Source organism: Haliotis asinina, chromosome 11, assembly GCF_037392515.1.
Source record: "Haliotis asinina isolate JCU_RB_2024 chromosome 11, JCU_Hal_asi_v2, whole genome shotgun sequence".
Classification (NCBI taxonomy): Eukaryota; Metazoa; Mollusca; class Gastropoda; order Lepetellida; family Haliotidae; genus Haliotis; species Haliotis asinina.
In genome coordinates this window covers 8023896-8036493 of record NC_090290.1, presented here as the reverse complement: position 1 = coordinate 8036493, position 12598 = coordinate 8023896, and the positions used below count along the sequence as shown (strand labels likewise).

Sequence of the window (12598 nt, the reverse complement as noted above, 5' to 3'; positions counted from 1 at the left end):
GTTTCCGAGGTAGAAGGTCCCGGGGTAGATATCGAATTCTGTCATGTCAGCAAACAAATGATCACTGTCTCGCACTATTCCTTTACTGGTGTTCAGGGTTCTGTGTGCTGAGACCGACACAGAGGAATGTTAACAAACGACTCAGTCGCCATCAGGTTTGTGGCTTGCTGCTGTTTACTACATTCAACAAGAAGGGCACCAGAAACGTCTGATGGTTTTGACTTCACCCGCAATTCCTTGTATTCCCTTAGATACCGCAAAAGTGTTTAATTTCAGTGGAAATCTGAAACAACAATCTGAAAATAGTTAAGCCAAGCACAAAAAATCGAATTAACAGTTTTATAAATTTCGAGCATTGCATAGTTGTAGCTCAGGGCTTGGCGTGACCAGCCGATTGATAGAACTGGGCCAGTCTAGGTGAAGTCAGCGTCAAAATGGTGCTTGGAGCAATAGGACCAAAATGGTTCACTCTCCTACTGCCCTCAACCACCAGACTAACGTCCTCCACCGACACGAAAGAACAATGAAACCATAAAAACGAACACGTCCAAATCAGTGACGGCAGGCTACTGTAACATTCAAGCTACCTACCCGCTCAGGTGGTTTAAATGCCAGATATATGCACACGATGTAAGTACTTGCACTGTTGTGTGTGCTCACTGTGGTGAGAAAAAACACACAACAGAAGATTGTAACAGTGATTTTAAAAAGTGCACCAACTGCTCAGGCGACCATTCACCATTTTATAAACAGTGTCCTATTCTGAAAGAGCAAATGGAGATAAACAGAATAAAGTTTACTAAAACTATCTCTATTTCTGGGGCAAAGAAAAACAATGGTAAAGAAATCTGATCTTCCAGAAAGTCATGCTACAGTAGCAAAACCATCATCTGAGTCTAGCTCTAAAATAACAAAATCATCCACAGGCTGCCAAACTACTTTGACTTGGATAAATTGCGACTCTCCACTGCTTTTGCACCCTGCTATATTATCTCAGACTGAGGAATCACTTCCTAGTACATCACAGTCTTCTTCTGATCACAAATCATCATCATCTCAGTCACACTCAAAGTCTCAATCGACAGCTGATAGTCAACAAACCCTTAAACGTAAACCTAAGCCTAAGCCTGATGCTTCAAATCAACAAAGTGGCAGAGCCCCACAAGGATCACAAAATAGAATTCAGTTTTTTCATTATTATGGGTTTCTTGAAGACATGGACGTATCTGAAAACGTCCATTCTAGGGCACATAGCTTGTCGCCCTCCAATAAATCCCCCTAAAAGATAGTTTATTCCAATAATATTGTACAGTGGAACTGCAGAGGATTGAGGACTAATTTACATGAATTACAGTTTGTTGTCCAAGATTTTACACCTTCAGTGATCAGTTTCCAAGTGACATATGTAAAACAAGCAGACACATTTGACCTTCGTCATTTTAATGCATATCATTGTTTTTCCCCTCTGGGTGATAGGACCACTGGCGGATCATCCACTCTAGTCAGACGAAACGTTATCCATAGCCCTGTTTTACTTATTACTAATATGCAGACTGTTGCAGTGAGAATTACTTTACTTGTAGCGTTTACACTATACTATCTCTATATTGTGCCGTCTTCGACGCTTGCCAAAACTGATCTTCAAGCTCTATATGACCAACTCCCAAAGCCCTGTATTATAATGGGAGATTTAAATGGGCACAACCCACTCTGGGATAGTGTAACTGCAAACGCTAAAGGTAACTTGTTGGAGGACTTTTGTTCTGACAATGAATTGTGTACTTATAATGATTGTTCCAGCACATATTTACACCCTGGTACAGGGACATATTCTGCTCTCGACTTGTCACTCACAAATTCACAACTTCTCATTGAATTCGAATGATCAGTCCACGATGACCTCTGTGAAAGTGACCATTTTCCTACTATACTAAAACTGTAAGTCCATCTGATGTTCCTCCATCATCAAGGCGGGATTTTAAAAAGGCTAACTGGGCTTTATATGAAACACTGTGTGTTGCAAATTTTAAACCTGAACGTTGGTTCCTTCACATTTCGGCTAAAGTTTCTACAAGTTTACTTTCTTTTGGCTGTGGGAATGGTGCAAATACAAGCATGGTCCATACAGGTACCCCATGGACACTGGTATGGCGATCTACCTTCAGATGATTTGGTGATGTTTGATTGGTATTTTATAAATGGATGGATAATAGAAGAGTATATTATTTTATGGATAACAGTGAGTGAGTGAGTTTGGTTTTACACCGTTTAAGCAATATTCCATCAATATCACGGCGGGGACACGGGAAAATAGGCCTCACACATTGTACCCATGTGGGGAACGCTTTAACCACTAGGCTACCCCACCGCCCCTTATGGATAACAACTTATTTATGTCTATGAATCGTCGTTTCGGTATAGCTTCATGTACCGGTATCAAGCAAGAGACTTTTCTACTACCTTCAGGTGTTGACGGTCTATAACCCGTTTTTCTATTGTACCGTCCTCTATAGTTAAACTGTTTTAGATTTAATTACAAGTTTTAAGTATATAACTGTGATAATGTAGTTGTTTCACTGTCCTTTGTTGACATTTTTTTTTTACCATTCACTATTATGTATAATAATAATGGTTCTCGTCAAAATATTCCGTAGCGGAAATATGTGACGTTAAACATTAACTCACTCAAATCCTGACTTTCTACATCAGTAATTGACGCAGAGGAATACTTCTTGAGTCAATCAACAAAAGACGATCAGTGTCCAAGATGAACAGGGATGAAAGGGTCTCCGTAGCGCCTGGTGCATCACCAAGAAATCATAGCCTCTCAAACAACTATGCTATGTAAACATAGCCTTGTCCGTTTTATTGCAAAAACATAGCCTAGGATTGTAGTTCTCTCGTTCATCTCACCTCATTGTTGGCACATAATTAACTATATCACATGATTTTCATTGTGCTTGTATATAGTTATTTACATATCTGGCTTCCTGTACATCAACATAAGTAAACTTTGCTGTTCAAAATTTCATTATCTACCTGACGATAGGGTAAGAGCTAACTAAGAAACGAAAAATTAAACAAGAAGTTGTTATCCATAAGACTTGTCTTGTATTACCACACCAACGTCTAAACGCTTTGAAAGAATCTCCATCTCTACTATAGGATTCAAAGAATCCAAAGAAGTGCTTTTGAAATCCACAAAGGCCTGAATATGCCACTGCAAAAATAACAAGGTTTCCACAATTTCGGAAACCTATGTGAAACTGGGTAATGTCAGAATCATGTAAGGTTTTGCTTGGATTATCGGATTCCGGCAAGGGGCTTAAACCAGCAAGAATAGTTTCCAGAAATGAAAATTTACATTATTTTTTTAGTTTCTATTGCATAAGGCACCTCGAAACCATCATTGATGGTTTCCATTATTGGAAACTTGAATGAAACGATCGTAGAAAAATTAGGTATATCCAGACAGTTACATGTACATTAACCTACATATTGTAACGGTTTCTGGTTAGTGATCTCATAGAACGTGTATGGTTTCAGATAATTCTAAACATTATCATGGCCAACAACGAGAAAGACGAATCCAATGTACCCATGACTGAAGGGGCAAAACATGAGGATCCATATCAAAGACAAACATGGAGTAGACATCTAGATTACCTGCTGACTGTGGTAGGCTACTGTGTTGGATTTGGAAACCTGCTGAGGTTCCCATACATCTGCAGCAGGAACGGCGGGGGTAAGAATCCTATACTAAACTCTTTCCTTAATTCGACTAAGAGAACCCATGATGATCAGATACCACCGAAAGCTCACACGAGAACTCACATAACACAATCCGAAAGTTCGAATTAATACAGTAATTTCGACATTTGCAATGTATTATAAGGTCACATTAATGATGGTGCAATGGAAATTGAAACGGGAAACCCTGTAGTCAGTGTCAATAAGACAATACGAATTTGAGTTCTGTTGAATAATAACGAGTGTGTAGTTTGTCATAAACTGACTTTTGCCGTTTTGATAGGTATTACTGTAATATCAGGATCTACACCTGGAAATCTAAATCCGGCCAAAACACTAAGGGCCCTGGTGAAACTTTGGATGCAACCATTTGATATTTGAGGGTGGTTGTTTCTTCAAAATGTACAAGTTCGCTGTCCAATTTTTAACTGAATTGAAATAACGACCTCTGTTCGTGGCCGTTTAATATTAACATGCATGAAATGCGCACATTATTTCAACGTGCTATTATGAGGTAAGTTTGGAGTAATTCATTTCATCACGACTTTAGATAAAATTATACGTTTCGGACAATGATTTCAGTTTAACACTGTTTTAGGCAGGAACGTATGTTGCAGCTGGGATTTGTTGTTGTTTGGGATATGTTTTGTGTTTCGTTTTTATAATTTTGTCTTTTTCCAATAACTTTCTCGTTTTTACCTTAATATCTATACGCTAGCAGCTTCAACTGCCCATTGTCGACAAGTTTTATTCTTCAAGATATATCAGTCTTTGATTTATGAAATGTCCTAGTCATGATATGGCTAGGATACTGCCTTTGTGACGATGAATATCAACTCACTCACTCACCCTCGTCTAAAAGTCCACCATTTCGCTGAAGTATTTATATAGATGTTTCCAACATTGTGCCAGGAAAATGACTGACTGGAACACAGTGGTGTACTTTCAGGTGCTTTCTTGTTGCCTTTCATCTGTTGCCTTCTGATCACTGGGTTCCCTATGTTCTTCCTGGAGTCAGCGCTCTCTCAATTCTCGGGAAAGGCTTCACAACAAGTCTGGAGCTTTTGTCCGCTGTTTAAAGGCCAGTATACATTACTTTACGTCACATACATATATATAATGAGAAGTAGATGTGCTGCCAGCATCTATGTTGTACAATGCTTGCAATATTTGTTAACTAGTATTGAGAAGATATGTGGCTGTTTCGTCAATCATGTTGAATGAACTAATTGAAATTTATTTGATTATCTGGGCACGTGTTGTATGTGTTTTGTGTTTTTGTTGTAATATAGCAGTCAGATACTGTCTGTCATCAATAACGTTAATATGTTGATCCTTAATTCTACCATGACATTTAAGTTTGCTCGTTATTGATTGGCTGTTACTAAAAAATTAGAAGTGAAAAATGTTCAATAACCACTTCGGACAGCCGGTGCACTGCGAGTAAGAATATTTTGCACTCATTAATCTTTACAAAGATAAAAAAACGTGTCGTCTGTCAGCCCTGCAACTATTACGTGCGACGTCGGCGATTTCTTTGATGTGTTTCGGTCGGATAAAGAGGAAAATATTGACCCTTCCAAGATGAACTGAATGAGCAATCACCCAAACTAACTCTAAGTACTGAAGATATGAGTATGTAAACATCGTAATGATACTAATGTCGAAGTTTCTAACAGTTCTAAGCGTCGTAGTCTAGCACTCAGGGTGAAGCTAACATGTCTTTCAATGCACAAAAATGTCTGCTTTTCAATTTTGAAAAGTAACTACGCAAAATTAATTGAACGTAAGCTGATAATTGAGTGAGCGAGTGAGTTAATATTTAACGTCACATCGGCATTATCTCAGCCATATCATGACGAGAACATTTAACATTTAAATGAAATAGATGCATGTTGACAAATCTGAAAACGTTTAAACGTTTCTGAAAACGTCCATTCTAGGGCACATAGCTTGTCGCCCTCCAAAAGAGTGCGGGGTAGATCCCCAATAAATCCCCCTAAAAGATAGTTTATTCCAATAATATTGTACAGTGGAACTGCAGAGGATTGAGGACAAATTTACATGAATTACAGCTTTTTGTCCCAGATTTCACACCTTCAGCGTTATGTCTCCAAGAGACATATTTAAAGCAAACAGATACATTTGACCTTCGTCATTTTAATGCATATCATTGTTTTTCACCTCCGGGTGATAGGGCCACTTGCGGATCATCCATTCTAGTCAAACAAAACGTTATTCAAAGCCCTGTTTCACTTAATACTAATATGCAGGCTGTTGCAGTGAGAATTACTTTACATGTAGCGTTTACGCTATGCTCTCTTTATATTTCACCATCTTCGATGTTTGCCAAAACCGATCTTCAAGCTCTATATGATCAGCTCCCCAAGCCCTGTATTATAATGGGAGATTCAAATGGGCACAACCCACTCTGGGGTAGGGTAACTACAAACACTAAAGGGAAATTGTTGGAGGACGTTTGTTCCGACAATGACTTATGTATCTATAATGATGGTTTCAACACATATTTACACCCTGGTAGAGGGACTTATTCTGCTTTCGACTTGTCATTGACAAATTCAGAACTATTAAATGAATTCGAATGGTCAGTCCACGATGACCTGTGTGGAAGTGACCATTTTCCTACTATATTAAAAGCTGTAACTTCATCTGATGTTCCTACATCATCAAGACGTAATTTTAAAAAGGCTAACTGGGCTTTATATGAAACACTGTGTGCTGAAAAACTTAAACCCGAACGTTTTATTGACGTTCCCGATGCTATTAAATCTTTTTCTGATGAACTGAATTCCATAGCTGATGAGTGTATAAAAAATTCCTCTGTAGTTCCACACATAAGAAAACCATGGTTCAACGTTGAGTGCAAACAAGCTAGGAAGGCAAGGAAAAAGGCAAAACATTATTTCCGTCGCCATCCTATGGTACATAATTTAAATAAATTTAAAATTTTAAATGCTAAAGCACGGCGTACTTTTAAACAGAACAAACGCGAATCTTGGCAAAATTATGTATTCAAAATACATTCTCGGACACCCATGTCCAAGGTATGGAACATGGTCCAGAAAATCAAAGGTAAAGATGCTAAATCTACTTTCCATCATCTCAAACATGGAGATCAATTGCTTACTGATAAATAAGATATTGCTAATAAACTAGGTGAAACCCTTGCTAAACATTCTTCCTCTTCAAATTATGTACCAATATTCCAGCAATATCAAAAACAAGAAGAAAAGAAAACTATTAATTTCAATTCTGATAATGGGGAAGATCACAATGAAACGTTTTCTATTCATGAACTCCATACTGCTCTTGATCAAGCTCATGACACTGCTACTGGAGCTGATAAAATCCATTATCAACTCCTAAAGCACTTACCGGAATCCTGCCTAGAAACTCTTCTCAATATTTTCGATGATATTTGGACATCGGGTAACTTTCCTCCCTCATGGCGTGACGCCATAGTAGTACCCATACCTAAACCTGGACGTGATCATACTGATCCATCCAATTATCGACCTATTTCACTAACTAGCTGTGTTTGCAAGACCATGGAACGCATGATAAATAATCGACTTGTTTGGTACTTGGAATCAAATAATCTTATCACAGATATACAGTGTGGTTTCCGTAAAAACAGAAGTACAGTCGATCACTTAGTGCGACTGGAATCATTTGTTAAAAACGCACTAATTAATAAACAACATGCTGTGTCTATCTTTTTTGATCTCGAAAAAGCATATGACACAACCTGGAAACATGGTATTTTGAGGGATTTACATGACTTTGGTTTGCGAGGTCGTTTGCCTCAATTTATTGCCAACTTTTTAAATGACAGACAATTCCAGGTCCGTGTGGGTTCTACCCTGTCTGATTATTACAATCAGGATCAGGGTGTTCCACAAGGCAGTATTTTATCTGTCACTCTTTTTAGCATCAAGATCAACAGTTTATCAAAAGTTTTAAACGATTCAATTGATGGATCGCTTTTCGTGGATGATTTTAATATTTCTTGCCGAGGTAAAAATATGCATACCATTGAACGGTAACTGCAGTTGTGTTTAAACAAAATAAATAAATGGTGTCTTGAAAACGGCTTTAAATTTTCGAAGTCCAAAACTAATTGTATACATTTTTGCAGAAAATATAAACCACATAAGGACCCTGAACTATCTCTAGATGGCACTCCCATCAAAGTTGTAAAGGAGGCCAAGTTCTTGGGATTAATTTTTGACTCACATTTAACGTTTCTACCAGATATCAAATCCCTCAAAACTAAATGCCTGAAGGCACTTGACTTGTTGAAAGTCGTTTCAAATTCTAAATGGGGAGGGGACCAAGCTACCCTCTTGCAACTTTATCGATCACTGATCCGGTCAAAACTTGATTATGGCTACATTGTATATGGTGGAGCCTGTAAAAGCAACCTGAAAATTTTAGATTCTGTTGACCATCAAGGTCTAAGACTTTGTCTTGGTTCCTTTCGAACTTCTCCTGTTGACAACCTGTACGTTGAGGCCGATGAGCCATCTCTTGAGCAGCGGGCACCCGTGGCGAGCCACCTCCTCGTGGTGGGTGCTGGGTAACGCTAAGAGCTCGCCGACACCCCCGTAGTGGACCCGGGGGGATATTTGGTCCACCAACCCGTTTGCCGTGGGTTGCGGCCCTGTGTCGGCGGAGGAAGGGATCCTGGTGGTTGAGGGCAATAGGAGCTTGCGACCGTGTTCCTGTTGCTCAATACACCACTTTGGCCCTGACTTCGCCTAGACGGGTGGTCGAATGGGCCCGGTTCGACCAATCGGCTGGTCATGCCAAGCCCTGTGCATGGACTTTATGTAATTGTACAAAATGGGATTTGAAATCGTCTGTATTTCGGTCTTGGCGCCTTTGGATTATAGAACGTTATTTAACTTGAATTTTGTATACATGAACTTTGCCTAGAGTCTTATGCCCAGAAGGCGGTGGCTCATGGGCCAATCTGGTGGAAGAATTTATCTTTTGGTTTTTCTGCTGGAGTATATCATCCGGGTATCCTTGGTGCTGCAAGTTGGAGACCCACTTGTGTTTAGCATCGTCTTCATGATACTCCGTGGTGGGTGGGGAGCTCGGATGATGAATCTTAAAACACTAAACATGGATTACGAAACTCCCCTAAAGAAAACAAAACGTCCTCTCGACACTGATCCTGATCACGATGACCACAGACAGCCAAAATCAATTGACTACTGGCCACGTTTTTTAGTAATGGAGACTAAAGATAACACACGATTGAAGTTAAATCCTTTTGCAGTGCAAAAAGGCATACAAGGCATAGCTGGTGATGTGAAAAACATTAGACTTTTACGTTCAGGGTCATTGCTCATTGAGTGCAGCAAAAGGCAACAAGCAACTAATTTGATGTCAACTGAAACGTTCGTCGGCATTCCGGTATCAGTCTCTCCTCACAGAACACTTAACACCAGCAAAGGAGTTGTTAGAGACAGAGATCGATTGTTCGCTGACATGTCCGAACTTGATATTGTTTCGGAAATGAAAGACCAAGGAGTCATTTACGTCAAGCGTTTTGCAACACGCAAAAACCACGAAACCGTTCTGACGAACACTTACCTGTTCACATTTTCGTCTCCCAATGCTCCCAGATCAATAAAGGCAGGATATTGTAACATGACCGTTGACACCTACATACCAAATCTTTTGAGGTGTTTCAAATGCCAGAAATTTGGTCATGGTGTTAGTACTTGTACATTGTCTGTTGTATGTGCTCAGTGTGGTGAGAAGACACATACAACAGAAGATTGCGAGAGTACTTTTAAGAAATGTACCAACTGCTCGGGTGCTCACTCATCTTTTTCCAAAGATTGTCCAGTTTGGAAACAGCATATGGAGATCAACAAGATCAAATTTACTCAAAACATTAGTTTCTCTGATGCAAAAAAGATTGTCTTAGGTTCTGAGATTAAGGAAACGTATGCTTCCATTGCAAAAACACCGTCTGATAAAACCCCTACAGTAACCACGTCATCTGCAAGCTGTCAAACGAACTTGACTTGGCTTAAAACCGAATCTCCTATGATGTTATCGCCTGTAATATCTACACAAACTGTGGAACCACTTCCTGACAAGCCCCAAACTCAATCAGAACCTTCTTCTGCTTGTGATACATCTTCTCAGGCATCTCAAATGACTCAGTCTAACAGGAACGTTCAACCAGTTGTCAAAAGCAAAACCAAACCGAAACCAGATTCTTTCACAAAGCAAAGTGGCAGGGCCCCAAAGGGGTCAGATGATAAAATCAGATTATTTAACAGATACGGATCGCTTGAGGACATGGACGTGTCTGAAAACGTCCATTCTAGGGCACATAGCTTGTCGCCCTCGAAAAAGGTACGGGGTAGATCCCCTATTAATCCACCTAAAAGATAGGTCCATCTCAGCATATCGTGCAATGGAACTGTAGAGGACTACGAACAAATTTTAATGAAATACAGTTGTTAATCCAGGATTTAGCACCATCAGCGTTCTGTCTGCAAGAGACATATCTGAAACAGACAGATAACTTTAGTTTACGTCAGTTTGAAGCGTATCATTATTTTTCCCCTCCAGGTGATAGGGCCACTGGAGGTTCCACTATCCTCATACGACGGGATGTTATTCACAGCCCTGTTACACTTAAAACTAATCTACAAGCTGTTGCTGTGCGACTGACTCTGGGAGTAGCATTTACACTATGCTCTCTGTATATTCCGCCTTCTTCAACACTACAACAGACTGATCTTCAATCACTATATGATCAACTCCCGAAGCCATGTATTATTATGGGGGACCTAAACGGTCACAACCCATTATGGGGCAGTAGTAACACTAATGCTAAGGGCAAACTACTTGAAGATTTCGTTTCAAATAATGATCTGTGCATATTTAATGATGATTCAAGCACCTATCTGCACCCTGCAACTGGCACTTATTCTTCTCTAGATTTATCTCTTGCAGATTCTAACCTCCTCAATGAATTTGATTGGTCTGTTCATAATGACCTTTGTGGAAGTGACCACTTCCCAACTATCCTCTCACAAATTACTCCATCCGATTCTCCATCGTTTACAAGATGGAACTTTTAGAAGGCTAACTGGTCTTTATATCAAACTATGTGTGAATCAAAACTGCGACCTGAGTGTTTCACTAATATCAGTGATCCCATTGAAACTTTTTCTGACATTTTAAATAGAATAGCTGATGAGTGTATACCAAAGTCCTCTACGACTCCACATGTACGAAAACCATGGTTCAATGCAAATTGTAGACAGGCCAGAAAAGCGAGGAAAAAGGCAGAACATTATTTTCGCCGTCATCCAACTGTCCATAACTTGAATAAATTCAAAATACTGAATGCAAAGGCGCGTCGTACGTTTAAACAAAACAAACGACAATCTTGGAGAAATTATGTCTCCAAACTTAATTCACGCACGCCGATGTCCAAGGTCTGGAACATGGTTCAAAGAATTAAAGGCAAAGGTCCCAAATCTGCCGTACACCATCTCAAAGATGGTGATAATTTAATTACTAATAAGTCTAAAATTGCAAATAAAATCGGCGAAACTCTTGCCAAAAATTCTTCATCAACAAATTATGTTCCTGAGTTTCAGAGATATCAGAAACAACAGGAAAAGACAAAACTTAATTTTGAATCAAATAACGGTGAAGATTACAATGAAGTGTTTTCATTACATGAGCTACAAACTGCTCTTGAGCAAGCTCATGACACTGCTACCGGTGAAGATAATATCCATTACCAGCTTCTGAAACACTTACCTGAACCATGCTTGATGACACTTTTAGATATATGTGATAAAATATGGACGTCTGGGGAATTTCCTCCATCATGGCGTAATGCTATTGTAATCCCAATACCAAAGCCTGGCAGGGATCATACAGATCCGTCTAACTACAGACCAATATCTCTTACTAGCTGTGTCTGTAAAACCATGGAACGTATGGTGAATAATAGATTAACTTGGTATCTTGAAACCAATAACCTAATAACCAATATTCAGTGTGGTTTCAGGAAAAATCGTAGTACCATTGACCATTTGGTACGTTTAGAATCCTTCGTTAAAAATGCTATAGTAAATAAACAACATGCTGTATCAATTTTCTTTGATCTTGAGAAAGCTTATGATACATCCTGGAAGCATGGCATTTTGAAAGATTTGCATGATTTTGGTCTGAGGGGCCGTTTACCTCTTTTTATATCAGAATTTTTAAAAGACAGACAATTTCAAGTCCGAGTGGGTTCTACCCTGTCTGATCATTACAATCAGGATCAGGGTGTCCCGCAAGGCAGTATTTTGTCTGTCACACTTTTTAGCATCAAGATCAATAGTTTATCCAAGGTTTTAAATGATTCCATTGATGGATCATTATTTGTGGATGATTTTAATATTTCCTGTCGTGGTAAAAATATGCATACAATTGAACGGCAACTGCAGCTATGTTTAAACAAAATAAATAAATGGTGTCTTGAAAACGGCTTTAAATTTTCTAAATCCAAGACGAATTGTATACATTTTTGTAGACAATATAAGCCTCATAAGGACCCAGAATTATCTTTAAATGGCACCCCTATCAAAGTTGTAAAGGAGGCCAAGTTCTTGGGTTTAATTTTCGACTCTCATTTAACATTCTTACCACACATTAAATCCCTTAAAGCTAAATGCCTGAAGGCACTAGATTTGCTAAAAGTTGTTTCAAATGCAAAGTGGGGAGGGGATCAAGCTACCCTCCTTCACTTATACAGATCATTAGTACGATCTAAACTTGATTATGGCTCCAT

The 12598-nt window shown here is 39.1% G+C and overlaps 1 protein-coding gene across 2 annotated transcripts in view; it reads left to right on the top strand.

The window, feature by feature from the left end:
- Positions 1–12598, top strand: part of LOC137255616 (sodium- and chloride-dependent glycine transporter 1-like) — an 88179-nt gene that overhangs the window by 43838 nt on the left and 31743 nt on the right. For both annotated transcript variants that reach the window (XM_067793065.1, XM_067793064.1), the window contains exons 2-3: positions 3547–3745; positions 4700–4831. In XM_067793065.1, coding sequence (XP_067649166.1) covers positions 3565–3745; positions 4700–4831 — 313 coding nt within the window. In that variant the 5' untranslated portion in view covers positions 3547–3564. The remainder of the gene's footprint in view (positions 1–3546; positions 3746–4699; positions 4832–12598) is intronic.